Source organism: Schistocerca serialis, unplaced genomic scaffold, assembly GCF_023864345.2.
Source record: "Schistocerca serialis cubense isolate TAMUIC-IGC-003099 unplaced genomic scaffold, iqSchSeri2.2 HiC_scaffold_843, whole genome shotgun sequence".
Taxonomy (NCBI): Eukaryota; Metazoa; Arthropoda; class Insecta; order Orthoptera; family Acrididae; genus Schistocerca; species Schistocerca serialis.
Window position 1 is genome coordinate 713,240 of NW_026048456.1, and position 18,978 is coordinate 732,217.

The window sequence follows — 18,978 nt, forward strand, 5'->3', positions numbered from 1 at the left end:
GCTGAAGTTGATCAAAACTGGTTAGACACACCATTAAGCTACGTCTTTTCTGTATTTATTAAATACCATAAAATAACTATCTAAACACTGCCGGTATTGGAGATGAGACGAACTTTAATGCTAATTCTTTAGGCTTACGTACAGTACGAGAGTCCGCTGCTAATGATTTTGCGGTAGCGTTATCGCTTCCCGAAGACGCGGGTCCCGGTTTCGATTCCCGGCGGGGTCAGGGATTTACACCTGCCCCGAGATGACTGGGTGTTGCGGTGTCGTCTTCACCATCATCATTCATATTCATTACGGTCGGGGGAAGGCAACGGCAAACCACCTCCACTAGGACCTTGCCTAGTACGGCGGTGCGGGTCTCCCGCATCGTTCCCGTACGCTCTCTCAAGAAGCATGGGACTTTATTTCAGTTCAAATGTTTGTGGAATCTTATGGGACTTAATTGCTAAGGTCATCAGTCCCTAAGCTTACACACTACTTAACCTAATTTATCCTAAGGACAAACACACACACCCATGCCCGAGGGAGGACTCGAACCTCCGCCGGGACCAGCCACACAGTCCATGACTCGGCTAATACCGCGCGGCTTTCATTTCAGTCACAGCACGAGAGCAAAAGTACATAGAATGTTTCTTGTTATGCTTGCATTGAGACATGTTTCTTTCCGTTTAAGTACGGTCTACTGTACGATAAATTACAGCGAAACACGGGGCATGTATTGACCATTGTGTCAAAACTAGGTAACTTAGTTATATCAGTTTCTCCAATTCCTTACGACAGTTTTAACAGTAAATAAACAGCTGTTTACACGTCCTTTGCGCTCGCCGCCATATTGCGATTCTAGAGTACTGGCTTCATTGACACCAGTTATACTGTATACGGTACCGCCAGTGTGGTAATGTATGACTGTGCCACGACTACCCATATCACACTTCTTCCAGACACTGTCAGTATTTTACACTGTAAAAGTGAAAAAGTTTCGCACAGGTCCCCTGGTCCTTAATACTTTACCCGGAGAGTCTAACTTGACTTTACAGTGTGTTAAAAAATCTATCGATCAACCCATCGTATGGAATATTTCGTCGCGACTCTTACACAAGAAACTTGTGCCCTGCTTTCCCGGCCCCTTCCACGCTTAGGTATGTGTTTACTGCACGTGTAGAACTTACTGCTAAGTTGGTGATGACTTTCAGACGAAGCACTTCTTCTTCATTTAGTGTTACATTACTATTTACAGGAATACTCGTCTTCCTTAATGGCATATCTGTGACAATTTGTCTATTAATAGGTTTAGTTGCTTCCGTGAACCACGTACTGTTGGAAGGAACAAAGTCTCGGGTCTTATTGGTTCCCGCTAGGTAGCAGCAGTGTGCGTCCACTTCAGTTCTACACTCCTGGAAATTGAAATAAGAACACCGTGAATTCATTGTCCCAGGAAGGGGAAACTTTATTGACACATTCCTGGGGTCAGATACATCACATGATCACACTGACAGAACCACAGGCACATAGACACAGGCAACAGAGCATGCACAATGTCGGCACTAGTACAGTGTATATCCACCTTTCGCAGCAATGCAGGCTGCTATTCTCCCCTGGAGACGATCGTAGAGATGCTGGATGTAGTCCTGTGGAACGGCTTGCCATGCCATTTCCACCTGGCGCCTCAGTTGGACCAGCGTTCGTGCTGGACGTGCAGACCGCGTGAGACGACGCTTCATCCAGTCCCAAACATGCTCAATGGGGGACAGATCCGGAGATCTTGCTGGCCAGGGTAGTTGACTTACACCTTCTAGAGCACGTTGGGTGGCACGGGATACATGCGGACGTGCATTGTCCTGTTGGAACAGCAAGTTCCCTTGCCGGTCTAGGAATGGTAGAACGATGGGTTCGATGACGGTTTGGATGTACCGTGCACTATTCAGTGTCCCCTCGACGATCACCAGTGGTGTACGGCCAGTGTAGGAGATCGCTCCCCACACCATGATGCCGGGTGTTGGCCCTGTGTGCCTCGGTCGTATGCAGTCCTGATTGTGGCGCTCACCTGCACGGCGCCAAACACGCATACGACCATCATTGGCACCAAGGCAGAAGCGACTCTCATCGCTGAAGACGACACGTCTCCATTCGTCCCTCCATTCACGCCTGTCGCGACACCACTGGAGGCGGGCTGCACGATGTTGGGGCGTGAGCGGAAGACGGCCTAGCGGTGTGCGGGACCGTAGCCCAGCTTCATGGAGACGGTTGCGAATGGTCCTCGCCGATACCCCAGGGGCAACAGTGTCCCTAATTTGCTGGGAAGTGGCGGTGCTGTCCCCTACGGCACTGCGTAGGATCCTACGGTCTTGGCGTGCATCCGTGCGTCGCTGCGGTCCGGTCCCAGGTCGACGGGCACGTGCACCTTCCGCCGACCACTGGCGACAACATCGATGTACTGTGGAGACCTCACGCCCCACGTGTTGAGCAATTCGGCGGTACGTCCACCCGGCCTCCCGCATGCCCACTATACGCCCTCGCTCAAAGTCCGTCAACTGCACATACGGTTCACGTCCACGCTCTCGCGGCATGCTACCAGTGTTAAAGACTGCGATGGAGCTCCGTATGCCACGGCAAACTGGCTGACACTGACGGCGGCGGTGCACAAATGCTGTGCAGCTAGCGCCATTCGACGGCCAACACCGCGGTTCCTGGTGTGTCTGCTGTGCCGTGCGTGTGATCATTGCTTGTACAGCCCTCTCTCAGTGTCCGGAGCAAGTATGGTGGGTCTGACACACCGGTGTCAATGTGTTCTTTTTTCCATTTCCAGGAGTGTAGTAAAAATGGTGTCGGAACAACAGAAAGCGTTTTGTGTTCTATATTTTTGGCACTGCTGGTCTGTAACAACTGTTCAGCGTGACTTTCTTACTAGGTATGGTGCGAATCCGCCTACAGCATAGACCTTTATACGATGGCATGAACAATTCCGAGAAACAGGTTGTTTGTGTAAAGGCAAATCGCCGAGCCGTCCCCAAGTGCCTGACACAGACGTCGAACGCATCCCCCATAGTTTCACAAGGAGTCCTCAAAAATCCTTTTGCGGTGCAGCTCGACAGTTCAACGTGCCCCCTGATGTCCGTCTGGCGTGTACTACGTCGACGTTTACACATGAAACCATACAAAGCTCAGCTGCTCAAGCTCTTCGCGAAGGTGACAAACAACAACTTGTGGAGTTCTGTAATTTCGTTCTTTGCAAGATGGAGGATGACAGTTTTCTTCCACGCTTAGTGTTTAGTGACGAGGCAACATTTCATTTAAATGGAATGGTAAACTATTATAAGGTGAGAATATGGGGTGTGGAACAACCACATGAAGTTGTACAACATGAGAGGGACTCTCCAAAATTTGATGTGTTTTGTGCAGTTTCACGGGAAATGATATATGGCCCATTTATCGTTGCCAAGAACACTGTTATAGGAAGCACATATCTCGATATGATTGAGAACTTTCTTTTCCCACAGTTGGAGACTGATTCGAACGACTTCATTTACAAACAGGATGGGGCACCACCAGACTGGCATCTGGAAGTATGGGATTTTTTAAATCAAAGGATTACTGAACGATGGATCGGTCGCACTAGACCAAATGATTTAGCCTTACATTACTGGCCTCCAAGGTCACCAGACCTGACTATGTGTGATTATTTGATGTGATGTCCGCCCCGATAGCTGAGTGATCAGCCTGATGGATTGACGTCCTACGGGCCCGGGTTCGATTCCCGGCTACATCTACATCTACATCTACGTTTATACTCCACAAGCCACCTAACGGTGTGTGGCGGAGGGCACTTTACGTGCCACTGTCATTACCTCCCTTTCCTGTTCCAGTCGCGTATGGTTCGCGGGAAGAACGACTGTCTGAAAGCCTCCGTGCGCGCTCTAATCTCTCTAATTTTACATTCGTGATCTCCTCGGGAGGTATAAGTAGGGGGAAGCAATATATTCAATACCTCATCCAGAAACGCACCCTCTCGAAACCTGGCGAGCAAGCTACACCGCGATGCAGAGCGCCTCTCTTGCAGAGTCTGCCACTTGAGTTTATTAAACATCTCCGTAACGCTATCACGGTTACCAAATAACCCTGTGACAAAACGCGCCGCTCTTCTTTGGATCTTCTCTATCTCCTCCGTCAAACCGATCTGGTACGGATCCCACACTGATGAGCAATACTCAAGTATAGGTCGAACGAGTGTTTTGTAAGCCACCTCCTTTGTTGATGGACTACATTTTCTAAGGACTCTCCCAATGAATCTCAACCTGGTACCCGCCTTACCAACAATTAATTTTATATGATCATTCCACTTCAAATCGTTCCGCACGCATACTCCCAGATATTTTACAGAAGTAACTGCTACCAGTGTTTGTTCCGCTATCATATAATCATACAATAAAGGATTCTTCTTTCTATGTATTCGCAATACATTACATTTGTCTATGTTAAGGGTCAGTTGCCACTCCCTGCACCAAGTGCTGGGTCGGGGATTTCCTCCGCTCAGGGACTGGGTGTTGTGTTGTCTTCATCATCATTTCATCCCCATCCGGAGCGCAGGTCGCCCATTGTAGCGTCGAATGTAATAAGACCTGCACCAAGGCGGCCGGACCTGCCCCGCAAGGGGCCTCCCGGCCAATGACGCCAAACGCTCATTTCAATTTCCATTTCTCGTGGACATTTATAAAAGACTCTGTTTATGTGCCTCCGTTACCAACAACAATTAATGGACTGAGACATCTCATAACAGCAGCTGTGGAAGCTGTAACTCGAGACATGCTCGCTGCTGTGTGGGATCAATTTGAATACCGCATTGATATATGCTCTCCATCTCAAGGATGGCATATTGAATACCTATGAAAAGGTATGGAAAGAAAAGATTTTGAGTTTCCCGTACGTCAAATTCATTGTATATGTTTACTAGTTTCAGAGATACAGACCTGCCAAACCAGATACTTCTTTTTGATACACCCTGTATTCCCTCGTACGCCACATGTAAAATACTTGAGATTTCTTGCGCCTTGGCGTTCTCACGCCCAAATTGTATTGGGAGGACTATTTGCATCGCTCTCGTCAGGACTAACGCACTTTCTTCTTGTAGTTGTTGTTCCACTGCAGCCGACGACTCAGCCATCTCCTAAACATCTCACGATTGTTTGGACACCATCGGTACTAACCCCTTGTAAGAAACAAGCTCGGTCTACAGAGTCAACTAGCTCATTGCCCATTTAGACCCTCCCTGTTTGTCACCGAGCGAAGTGGCGCAGTGGTTAGCACACTGGACTCGCATTCGGGAGGAAGACGGTCCAAACCCGTCTCCGGCCCTCCTGATTTAGGTTTTCCGTGATTTCCCTAAATCGTTTCAGGCAAATGCTGGGATGGTTCCTTTGAAAGGGCTCGGCCGGTTTCCTTTCCCATCCATTCCGAATCCGAGCTGGTACTCCGTCTCTAATGACCTCAGTGTCGGCGGGACGTTAAACACTAATCTCCTCCTCCTTGCTTGTCAGTCTGCGGACAGCTTCTTTGATTTCTCTTTACATTTCGACAGTCTTGTTTGTCCACACTATAATCTGTTTCACTCCAAACCAAGCGCCCATACATTCCAGTATTTGCAACCCTTACTGTTGTATAGTCCAAAGATCGCGGCGCCACGCCGAAGTCGGCAATATACGTCGGTACCACAGAAATCAGCGATGTCTCGCTGCAGTCTGCAACGACGAATGGCAGTGGTGAAGAATGCATGCCCTCTCTGAGCACTGCATCACCCTCACGTGGATGTCAATATAGAGCTGAGCTTGGAAGTGCCCTTCCAAGTTCGTGAACTCAGCTGAAGTAGTCAACATCATCAAGTAGGACTAAAGAGTTACTCAAACCTCTGATGGACATGTACCTTTGTAAATGTTGAGTAATGTACTTCAAGAGAACAGCTTGTTAATTAGTGCATCAAGAGATGGCAGTTGTAAACTATCAAGCACTCCTCCGGCAAAGGATTGTATCAACTTAAGTAAATTATTTTATCATTCTTGTAATAAAGTGAACTAATATTTCGTATGTAATATTTCAGTATCCCGATGGTAGCCACCGCACATGCTCCAACAACACACAGGATTGTGTTGTTAGCTGCTACGATTATTATTTTGTTGGTGACAAACACACATAAGGGCGTCGGCTTTCGGGACCAGTACTTTCCTGGATAACATTTACAAGGGACATTCTCTGTAGCTTGACACAGACTGACAAAAAGCTATTTTAATCGGTAAAGCGATGTCAGTTCGTGATTTTAACACAGACTGGACATTTGTTCAAAATGGCTCTGAGCACTATGGGACTCAACTGCTGTGGTCATCAGTCCCCTAGAAATTAGAACTACTTAAACCTAACTAACCTAAGGACATCACATACACCCATGCCCGAGGCAGGATTCGAACCTGCGACCGTAGCAACAGCGCGGCTCCGGACTGGAGCGCCTAGAACCGCACGGCCACCACGGCCGGCCTGGACATTTGTCATTGATGATGGTTTTCATCAGTTGAGGAAGCTGAGAACTTTGCCTAGAAACGCCACCTGGTACTCTGTGGCATTTGTAACAACTCTTTATACCATATGACATAGCATTATATACATCAGAAGAAGCAACTGAAAATTTGCGAAACGTGTTGCGTGGGACTCTAGATCAACTTCAACAAATACAGCTGCTGCAGATTATTGGACTTTTCATTCAGTTCTATATTTTAATAGTTTTACTGCCTGTATTTAAACACCTTATGTACAGTATGAATTTTCAATCAGTTATATATAATATTTCATATGTTGTAATTCCGATGAGTCATCTTCCAGAGCAAGCAAAGAACCTAATGTTCGGATGATTGTAGTTTCATCTGGTCGTAATACTTCCCTCCCCTCTGAGGCAATTTTTGCCTTTATGAATTTGAACAAAATTTTGTGTTCCACCGGCTTCACTAGGTCAAATGCGGAATCAAAATTCTCTAAGGTCCCTCTTATTACCATAAAAAGATTTCGCTGTGACACACAATACATCATTAACACTAATTCCATCGTGTGTTGACGAGCTTACTTCTCTAGTAGGAGCCATTTCGATCAGACGAAATAGTGTTCCGACAAGTTACTATTTTTTATGTTACCTCCTTACTGTGTCGCCTTCAGACGAGTCACGCTGAGCAGCTTTCATCTACGTGTACATACGTACTCCGCCAGGGACCCTACAGTTCTTGATGGAGTATACGACATACCACTACTACTCGTTTCCTTTCGTGTTCCACACGCAAACAGAGTGAAGGAAAAATGACTATCTATAAGCTTCCGTAAGAAACTTACTTTCTCCTATCTTGTCTTCATGGTCCTTACGCAAAATGCTCGTTGGCGGCAGTAGAGCTGTTCTGCAGTCGGTCTCAAATGGCAGTTCTCTAAATTTCTGTGCCAGTGCCTCGCGAAAAGAACATCGTCTTTAGGGATTCCCATTCGATATCATGAAGCATCTACATAATACTGCATGCTGAGTAGACCTTCCAATAACAAATCTGGCACCACGCTCATGATCTTTTTCAATGCCTTCCTTTAATCCAACCTGATGGAGATCCCAAACACTTAAGCAGTTTCAAGAATGGTCGAACTAGTCTTCAGTATTCCGTCTCCTTTATAGATGAACTACACTTTCCAAAATTCCCCCAATAAAAGTCGACCATTTGCTTTCCCTGCAACCAACTGTGACGATGTCAAGCAGCACATTACTAATGCTATATTCGAACATCACAAAATTGTTCTACCTAATCATCTGTAAACTAGAAATTCTAATGCATTGAGCTGTGTCGCTGCACATTGTAATGTGTTGATCTCTGCACCTCTTGGACTGCGACAGCCCTGTAGCTTGCTGCTGCTGCTGCTGCTGCGAAATCCGAGGTCCCTGGCCCCTAGAACCTGGGACGCCTGGCTCACAACAGCGATGGTCACTGCCTGCAACTCACATTTTTGACGGCTAAGGGGTGGGCGACCACTACGATGGGTGGTGGAACTGAGGTGGTAGCGTCAGAAATCAGTAGTTCACCACTCTCGGCGGGGTAACAGCGGAGCGGTGTGTAGAAGCCTGGTAGCTGTCTGACATATCAACTTGAAAACATCATTGATTAAAAATACATTTTATTAGTCAACACACTACAACTATCGTTAACGATTCCCTGTGGTGGCACCACCCTCCAGGTGTATGTTAAGGACAGTGGGTGTGGAAGCAATGAGCTAAATCGTCTGCTGTGGTATCCAGAAATTATGTGTCACTCCTCCAGAGAATGGTGACACCAGCGGCTCAGGCGGGCCGCGCGGGATTAGCCGAGCGGTCTCAGCCGCTGCAGTCATGGACTGTGCGGCTGGTCCCGGCGGAGGTTCGAGTCCTCCCTCGGCCATGGGTGTGTGTGTTTGTCCTTAGGATAATTTAGGTTAAGTAGTGTGTAAGCTTAGGGACTGATGACCTTAGCAGTTGAGTCCCATAAGATTTCACACACAGCTGAACTTTTTTTTGACTCAGTGGGAATCCTCACGTGAGGTACCTGTGGCGGCCTACAATCGAGATGGCGTAAGCAGATCTCCGACAGCTAGGGATGATGTTGCCAGCTTTCAGTTATGAAGTGCAAACGGCTCCAGGCGAGACAACATTCTGTAAACCTGTGACAACGCTGCGGCGCTACCAAAGACACTTTTACAGAATCGTTTTACGTGAATGGCTGAGATAGGCGTGTGGTTGAGGTAGGCGTGCGAATCTGCCACAACCAGTCCGCTGCAACCGCCAGGAATCTTCTTACTCTGTCTCGACTGTAGTTCTCGTGGGCGCTTCACAGCTTAGGGCAGGACACATCAGAAGGTGTAGAACCCTTCTGTGGACGCTGTAGTGGAAAACAGCTCTCAGCAGTAGTGCCCATCATTGCGAGCAGAGGCGGACAGTCGGGCAGTGACAATACGCCCACAGAAGCAAAGGTGGCTGGGCGGGTAGACAGTCCTGGCCTCGAACATCCAGCCTCCAAGTTAGGAGGTTGGCGGTGACTGGAAACAGACCAGCAGGTAGTCCACTGGTTGGGCAGTACCAAGTCCACAACATCGGACTCAGAGCCAGCAGTACGCCTGCATTTAGTGGAGGCTAAGTCGTGTGGTGGCACCTAGTTGATTTGTGTCGACTTGTATACTGGTCTGGACTTCTCCTCGGAGTTTGCAGCTACTGGACTGCATGCAACCATCTAAAAATTAGCGGTATACTTGTCAAATAGCCCCAAGCGGAGCGTGAATCTCAGGTGTGAGTTTATCAGACCACTGTGTCACACTGGCTCTGTCTTTCTGCTGTGTCATTATTACTAGGGCCCAGATTTTAATGACCTAAAGAACAACGAATTATCAAGTATTTATGATCTAAAACTTATGTACATATGACCTTAAAAATTGAATATTACTTTAGACACTGAAGCGCGAAAGAAACTGGTATAGGCATACAGAGATATGTAAACAGGCAGAAGACGGCTGCGGTCGGCAACGCCTACATAAGACAACAAGTGTCTGGCGCAGTTGTTACCTCGGTTACTATTGATACAATGGCAGGTTATCAAGATTTAGGTGAGTTTCAATGTGGTGTTATAGTCGGCGCACGATCAATGGGACACAGCATCTATGAGGTAGCGGTGAAGTGGGGATTTTCCCGTACGAGTATTTCACGAGTGTACCATGATATCAGGAATCCGATAAAACATCAAATGTCCGACATCGCTGCGGCCGGGAGAAGATCCTGCAAGAGTGGAACCAACTAAGACCGAAGAGAATCGTTCAACGTGACAGAAGTGCAACCCTTCGCAAATTGCTGCAGACTCCATTGCTGGGCCATCAACAAGTGTCAGCGGGGGAACCTTTCAATAAACGTAATCGATATGGGCTTTCGGAGCCGAAAGCACACTCGTGTACCCTTGACGACTGCACGACAGAAAGCTTTACTCCTCGCCTGGGCCCGTCAACGGCGACATTGGACTGCTGTGACCGGAAAAATGTTGGCTGGTCGCATTAGTCAAATTGTATCGAGCGGATGGGCGTGTACGGGTATGGAGGCAACCTCATGAATCCATGGACCCTGCATGTCAGCAAGGGGCTGTTCGAGCTGGTGGAGGCCCTGTAATGGCGTGGGGCATGTGAGGTTTGAGTGACATGGGACCCCTGACACGGCTAGATACGACTCTGATAGGTGACACGTATGTAAGCATCGTGTCTGATCACCTGCATTTCTTCATGTCCATTGTGCATTCAGACGGATTTGGGCAATTCCAGCAGGACAATGCGACACCCCACACGGCTAGAATTGCTACAGTGTGGCTCCAGGGACAGTTCTCTAAGCTTAAACACTTCCACTGGCCATCAAATTCCCCAGACATGAACATTATAGTGCATATCTGGGATGCATATCTGGGACGCTTTGCAACGTGCTGTGCAGAAGAGATCTCCACGGCTTCGTACTCTTACGGATTTGTGACAGCCCTGCAGGATCCATGATGTCAATTCACTCCGGCACTACTTCAGACATTATGCGAGTCCATGCTCCGTCGTGTTGCGGCACTTCCGCGTGCTCGCGGGGGCCCTATATGATATTAGGCAGGTGTACCAGTTTCTTTGGCTCTTCAGTGTATAAGTTTATTTAATAACACACCTGTTCATATTTTTATATACGATGTAATAAAAAATTCTCTTCTGAACAAACTGTGAGATTAGTACTCACTTTTTGCAGTGTTTATAATGTCTGCTTGTGTAAAAAAAAACACAAGTTATAGTGATAAAAATAACACATACCAAAACAATAAAACCATTTTCACCTACTTTATACCACTTGCTTAAAGTATTCCAGATTATTTAACATGTACTGTCAATCTTCAGTTTCTGCAGAGTTGCACTAAATCACAAGGTGCGTTTTTAGGTTTCCTATTTTCAAAGATCTACAGTTGTCGCTGAGAATAGTTTCGTACCTGGAAAAGTTCCTCTCCACATCACAGGAGCAAATTCGAAAGTGGAGAGGTCTATGCAGACCCGCTTTGGTTCATTATCTTCAAATATTGTGACATCACCAGAAAAACTGTCACTAATTTTGCACATTGTAGCTGGAGAAGACATCGCAATTTGTTGTTCACTTAGACAGCTGCATGACCATGAGGCCGACCCAACTCACACTACACATGGTAGACAGTATCAAGGGCATCACACAATTGAGTACCAGCAGCTTCCAGTCGTATGATGGCTCCTGATACCACTGAAAAGTTGGGGTTGATGTACTCTTACGTCAAGTTTCCAGACTAGTTGCCTGTAAAGATGTTAATCGTTATTAACATCACAAAAGATGGTCTTTGTATTGGTGTAGATGGTTCAGTAATACTCAGCAGCATTAAGACAAGAACCTACGGTGTAATAATAAGCTAAGTGGGGAGAGGCAGTGGTGCTTGTTCCTTGAATTTCTGCCCTTGTAGTGGAGCTTTCACATATAGATTTTGCCGGCCGCGGTGGTCTAGTGGTTCTAGGCGCGCAGTCCGGAACCGCGGGACTGCTACGGTCGCAGGTTCGAATCCTGCCTCGGGCACGGATGTGTGTGATGTCCTTAGGTTAGTTAGGTTTAAGTAGTTCTAAGTTCTAGGGGACTGATGACCACAGAAGTTAAGTCCCATAGTGCTCAGAGCCATTTGAACATATAGATTTTCTTGCCATGGGAAATTAATTTGTCTACATCAGAATAATATAACTGAACCTCTTTTGCAAGTCTGTGTAACGCATGCGCAGGGCAACCATACTGGGATAGAGAATCTCAAGTCCTTGTCTGCTTTAGCCATGTACGAACCACCATCTGTTACTAGCAGCAAAACATTATCTCTGTTCACGCCATCCAGCCACCGCAGCTTCATAAAGTTTTCCAACAAAACGGCAGATGTCGATTTCTTCACTCTCTCGACTGTTTCATAGGTTAGGAGGACCATTTCTCTAGGGCCATCAGCTTTTAGAACACCAACAAGAACATTTCCAAATTAACGCCCACTGGCACCGGCGGTTTCACCTATGGCCACCCAGACCCTTTCGTCAGCAACACTAACTTGTATTTTTCTTGAGCTCCTCCTTGTAGCACGCGGATATTCAGTTCTTTTTCAATGTAGCGGGTGATCAGAAAGTCAGTATAAATTTGAAAACTGAATAAATCACGGAATAATGTAGATAGATAGGTAAAAATTGACACACATGCTTGGAATGACATGGGGTTTTATTAGAACCAAAAAAAATACAAAAGTTCAAAAAATGTCCGACAGATGGCGCTTCATCTAATCAGAACAGCAATAATTAGCATAACAAAGTAAGACAAATAAAGATGATGTTATTTACAGGAAATGCTCAATATGTCCACCATCATTCCTCAACAATAGCTGTAGTCGAGGAATAATGTTGTGAACAGCACTATAAAGCATGTCCGGAGTTATGGTGAGGCATTGGCGTCGGATGTTGTCTTTCAGCATCCCTAGAGATGTCGGTCGATCACGATACACTTGCAACTTCAGGTAACCCCAAAGCCAATAATAACACGGACTGAGGTCTGGGGACCTGGAAGGCCAAGCATGACGAAAGTGGCGGCTGAGCACACGATCATCACCAAACGACGCGCGCAAGAGATCTTTCACGCGTCTAGCATTATGGGATGAAGCGCCATCCCGCATAAACATCGTACATTCCAGCAGGTGTTTATCAGTCAGGCTGGTGATATTGCAATTCTGGAACATATCGGCGTACATCTCACCCGTCACGGTAGCAGTTACAAAACCAGAATCACGCATTTCCTCGAAGAAAAAAGGCCCGATAACGGTAGATGTGGTAAATCCAACCCATATCGTGACTTTCTCGTCGTGCGATGGAGTTTCCACGACAGTTCTAGGATTTTCGGTAGCCCAAATTCTGCAGTTGTGGGCGTTGACAGACCCTCGGAGCGTGAAATCAGCTTCGTCGGTCCACAACACATTGCTCAACCAATCGTCATTTTCCGCCATCTTTTGAAACGCCCACACCGGAAATGCCCTCCGTTTCACTAAATCGTCAGGTAACAGTTCATGATGCCGATGTATTTTGTACGGATAGCATCGGAGGGTACACCTAAGTGCCAACCAAACGGTAGTGTATGGAACGCCGGTGCGACGTGCGACTGCACGAGCACTGACTTCACCGTGCATAGACGAACCCGCTACAGTCTCCATTTCTTCCTGAACTGTCTCAGCAGCATTACGCCTTGTGCTCGGTCGACCATTACAGGGTCTATCGTCTAAACAACCCGTAGTTTCGAACTTCGAAATCATTCTCGCCACAGCTGCATTTGTCAACGGACCTTTACCCGTTCGAATCCCCTTCCTATGGCGATATGATCGTAACGCTGAACTAGCACATTCCCCATTCTGATAATACAGCATCACTAAAAGCGCCTTTTCAGGTAACATCAACATACTGCGACTGCTGGCGTATCTGATTATCTGCTGCTGCTGCTGCTGCTGCTGCCTGACAGAGACAGATGAGCCCCTGTGGGTCGGTGGAGTCTAAGCCGGAAGGCTATTCCTCCAAACTGCCGGAGCGTGTGATGTGGCCTGACTTCGTGTTTGGTGTCCTGTCAGTCTGCTGGGACGGTGTTCTGGACGTGCTGACAACTCAGTGGTCGCGAAACAGGTGGGGCCATCTGGTTGCGTTAAGATGCTGCACCCGGTGGCCCAGTGCTCGAAGGAGCGGATTTTCGGACTGAGCGGTCTTCTCGTAAAAGAGCCGTGCAGCCTGACGAAACCTGTCTCGAACAGTAGGGATGTTGGAGACTCGGTGAAGGTCGGTCGACGGGAAGTCCCGAGGGAGGTGCAATGCCAGACGTAGAATCCGGTTCTGAAGTCGCTGGAGGCGGTCGTGGGTCGCTGCAGCATTGCCCCACACCACAGCGGCGTAGTCGATAAGCGGGCGTATAAGATAGAGCGCAACACCCAGTTCTGGGGGGAGCGCAGGTGTCGGATTTAGAAAGGTAGAGTTGAGTCATTCTTCCCCTGACCTTTTTGACGATGTCGTTTATATGGTGTCTCCATGTGAGCCCCCTATCCAGCATCACACCCGTGTACTTAGCGGTATTGCCCCAAGGTACGGCGGTTCCTCTGATGGTGATCTGCGGTAGGTCGGCCGGGATATACTTCTTGGTGATGAGGAGGGCTTGCGTCTTAGCCCCATTGAAGCTCAGGCGCCACCTCCTGGCCCATTGACTAAGTGTGTCAGCTGCTGCCTGCATGCGTCGTTGGAGCAGAGCTGCATTCATGCTGCGCGTGTACATCGCCGTATCATCCGCGTAGAGGGCGAGGCGGACCCTGTCCATTCGTGGCATGTCTGCAGTATACAGGATGTACAGTATGAGGTCGAGTACGGAGCCTTGGGGAACTCCAGCCCTGACTCGGCGGCGCGTGGACAGGTCCTCCATGCGTACATGAAAGCTTCTGTCGGCGAGGTAAGATTTTAAGAGACGGACATGCGACAGGGGCACACTGAGGTCCAGGAGCTTGAAGAGAAGCCCCTCATGCCATACAGAATCGAACGCCCGTGAAACATCCAGGAAGATGTCTCCGAAATACTCCCGCCGTTCGATGGCATCAAGAGCCTCTTCAACGAGTCAAAGCAGTTGGTGCGTTGTTGCGTGTCCAGGGCGAAAACCACATTGTTCATCCGGTAGGAGACGTTCTTCCCTGATGTGACGCAGGAGGTGGCAGAGATACAGCCTTTCAAAGACTTTGCGGACTGCTGGTAGCAAACTGATGGGCCTGTAGCTGCTTGGGAGACGAGGGTCCTTCCCAGGCTTCCGGATAGGGACTACCTCGGCGTGTTTCCACTCCTGAGGATAGCAGCCAGTGCGGAGAATGTTGTTGAAAAACGAGCCAGGTGTTCAGCCACTGTCGGTGGCATCCATCGCAGTATTTCATTCGTAAGCTGGTCAGGGCCTCCTGCCTTGCGTTTGTTGAGCCGTCGAAGTTGATCAGAGACTTCATCAGCATCCACCTCTTCGATATGTTCGTCCCCGTAGGGGCAGCGAGGAACACCAGGAGACGTTGAGCAACCAGGCGAACGTGATCCGGATCCATGGGGTCCATGACGGGCTGGAAATTTTGTTCAAAAACGTCAGCAATGGCGTTGACTTTGTATACTGGGCTGCTCACGATGTTTCGACCAACTTGTAACGGCGGAATCTTCTGACACCGGCGGAGGAAGAGCTGTGTGGCTTTCCAGGCGGTACCATCGTCAACCCGAAGAGTGGCCAGGTGGTTGGACCATTCCTGATGGTGGTGGTTTGCAACGGCAACTTTTATGTCCCTCCTCATCCTGTTGAGAAACCTCTTTGTCGCTGCGTTGTCCGTCAGCTGCCATTCACGAAAGAGGCGGTTTTTGGCAGTTATCGCCTCCATGAGATGCGGTGGTAGTTGCCGGGATCAGTCAGGTGGGTCAGAACGTGGCCGCAGTATGGCCCAGAGCACCGCTTGTAGAGTACAGTCGTGGAGGAATCGGGCACAGCCATCAACCCCAACATTGGTTGCGTCAGGTGCATCACGGAGACCCTCTTCCAACAGCTCCTGATACTAGTTCCAGTTGGTATTCCTGGTCGGGATGCCTCTCCACATCACTGGCTGGGCATCGACGTCGATGTCAAATACACTCCTGGAAATTGAAATAAGAACACCGTGAATTCATTGTCCCAGGAAGGGGAAACTTTATTGACACATTCCTGGGGTCAGATACATCACATGATCACACTGACAGAACCACAGGCACATAGACACAGGCAACAGAGCATGCACAATGTCGGCACTAGTACAGTGTATATCCACCTTTCGCAGCAATGCAGGCTGATATTCTCCCATGGAGACGATCGTAGAGATGCTGGATGTAGTCCTGTGGAACGGCTTGCCATGCCATTTCCACCTGGCGCCTCAGTTGGACCAGCGTTCGTGCTGGACGTGCAGACCGCGTGAGACGACGCTTCATCCAGTCCCAAACATGCTCAACGGGGGACAGATCCGGAGATCTTGCTGGCCAGGGTAGTTGACTTACACCTTCTAGAGCACGTTGGGTGGCACGGGATACAGGCGGACGTGCATTGTCCTGTTGGAACAGCAAGTTCCCTTGCCGGTCTAGGAATGGTAGAACGATGGGTTCGATGACGGTTTGGATGTACCGTGCACTATTCAGTGTCCCCTCGACGATCACCAGTGGTGTACGGCCAGTGTAGGAGATCGCTCCCCACACCATGATGCCGGGTTTTGGCCCTGTGTGCCTCGGTCGTATGCAGTCCTGATTGTGGCGCTCACCTGCACGGCGCCAAACACGCATACAACCATCATTGGCACCAAGGCAGAAGCGACTCTCATCGCTGAAGACGACACGTCTCCATTCGTCCCTCCATTCACGCCTGTCGCGACACCACTGGAGGCAGGCTGCATGATGTTGGGGCGTGAGCAGAAGACGGCCTAACGGTGTGGGGGACCGTAGCCCAGCTTCATGGAGACGGTTGCGAATGGTCCCCGCCGATACCCCAGGAGCAACAGTGTCCCTAATTTGCTGGGAAGTGGCGGTGCGGTCCCCTACGGCACTGCGTAGGATCCTACGGTCTTGGCGTGCATCCGTGCGTCACTGCGGTCCGGTCCCAGGTCGACGGGCACGTGCACCTTCCGCCGACCACTGGCGACAACATCGATGTACTGTGGAGACCTCACGCCCCACATGTTGAGCAATTCGGCGGTATGTCCACCCGGCCTCCCGCATGCCCACTATACGCCCTCGCTCAAAGTCCGTCAACTGCACATACGGTTCACGTCCACGCTTTCGCGGCATGCTACCAGTGTTAAAGACTGCGATGGAGCTCCGTATGCCACGGCAAACTGGCTGACACTGACGGCGGCGGTGCACAAATGCTGCGCAGCTAGCGCCATTCGACGGCCAACACTGCGGTTCCTGGTGTGTCCGCTGTGCCGTGCGTGTGATCATTGCTTGTACAGCCCTCTCGCAGTGTCCGGAGCAAGTATGGTGGGTCTGACACACCGGTGTCAATGTGTTCTTTTTTCCATTTCCAGGAGTGTATAACTGGGACGTGGTCCGAAGATAAGGCAGTGCGGGTGCTGGCAGATATAACATAGGGCTCCCCCTTGGCCACCACAATGTCGAGCACGTCTGGACGTCCACTGTTGTTGGGAAAGTGGGTGGGTTCTTGAGGTCCGAGGATGATGGCATTCCACCGCTGGGCCGCTCAGAGAAGTTTGCGTCCGTGGTTGTTGGTGACATGGGAATGCCATTCGGTGTGCTTAGCGTTAAAGTCACCACCAGCAAAGACTTTTCCAGGTAATGCCAGCAGTGCTTTGACGTCCTGCAGGAGTAACTGTCGGCCAGGCGGACGGTAGACAGCAACAAACGTGATGCGCCCATGTGAGGTGTCGACAGCTACAGCAGTGGCCTCCATCGCTTGTAGCAGCGGAGGAACTTGATGGTGCATCTGTGACGTCCAGACATAGACCGCAGTGCCACCGCCATGGGTTGGTCTGTCGGTCCGGTAACACACGTAGTTGGCAGCCCGGACATGGACATCAGGCTTGAGAAAAGTCTGGGAAACCAGGAAAATGTCGACGGCCTCATCCCGCAGCAGCTGTCGAAATTCGCCATCTTGAGTGTGGATGCCCTGGGCATTCCACACGCAGACAGTGACGCCTCGTTGACTACAGGCCATGCTGGGAGGCCAGTGGTCCGGTGGAGATTGCCTGAACGGCTGCACTGACAGCGGCAATGAGTTGCCGTGGGATATCTTTGAGAAACTCCCGAAGTTCTTGCAAGAGGAGCTTCAATTCGGCCATGCTGGAATCGGCCGCCTGGGTTGGGACAGTTGCAGCTCGTGAGTGTTGAGCCGGGCTCGCCACGACGTCAACCTCTTGTCCCTGTCGGGGCTGGTCGTGTTGGCCCTGGTCTTCACCCTGCTGCTGTGCAGAGCGCCGCGCTGATGGTCGCGCTGCGGCCCGTGGACGGCGGTCCATCTCGGTGTTGGTAGTTGGTGCAACAGTGGCTGGCTTCGGCGCAGGTACGGAGGCCTGCGGTGAGGAGCCAGAGGTAGTAGCAGCAGCAAAACTGACGCCAGGTCTGACTGGTGCAGACCGCTTTATGGAGCCAGGTTGTTGACCACGGCTCCGTGCTGCAGCCCGTCGGAAGCTGGAACAGCCGCGGTAGGAGGCCACATGTTCCCCACCACATCCAGCGCATTTGGGCGGTCCATCTGTCCACTGCCGTGTGCAGTCTCGACTGGTGTGCTCCCCCGCACACTTAACACAGCGTGGGGGCAGCGTGCAGAACCGTGCCACATGACCAACCATTTGACAGTTGTAGCATTGTGGTTCGCCCCTCTTCGAGCGCAGTTTTTCCGTTGTGACAGGTGTCGCCGCGATCTTGGTGATCTGCCATAGCCCGCGGTTGTGTGGGATATCACAGGTGACCACGAGGACCAGCGGAGTCTCCTTTCGGGTGCGGTGAGAGGGTAGGCGGGTTATCGACCGGAGACCAAATCCATAGCCCATATCCTCCAGTTGTCGCCGGACGTGATCCAGGCTGTAGTTTCGAGGGAGGCCCCGAAAGACGATCTTGAGTGTCTTGTCCGTTGCAGATGGGTAAATGTAGAACGGCTTCTCGTGTTCCCCGAACGTAGCCGTAACCTTTCTGTAATCTTCTGCCGTTTTAAGGTGACCTTATATAGGTTGGCGCCAGCCGGATTGATAATGACGTTATCTTGGCCGACAAGGCGAAGTACCATCCTGTAGAGGCCGTCGTAGTCCTCCTTGTGATGGACCACAATGGGCGGCGGTTTGGGTTCTCTCTTCTGAGCAGGCATCTCCACGCCATCAGCGAGCTCCTCAT

At 49.8% G+C, this 18,978-nt stretch overlaps 1 protein-coding gene across 1 annotated transcript in view; it reads right to left on the reverse strand.

Moving 5' to 3' along the window:
* The window catches only part of LOC126452263 (uncharacterized), a 151,840-nt gene extending 133,199 nt beyond the window's left edge, over positions 1-18,641 (reverse strand). The window contains exon 1 of the mRNA XM_050091054.1: positions 17,856-18,641. Coding sequence (XP_049947011.1) covers positions 17,856-18,641 — 786 coding nt within the window. The remainder of the gene's footprint in view (positions 1-17,855) is intronic.
* Between the last annotated feature and the right edge of the window lie 337 nt (positions 18,642-18,978).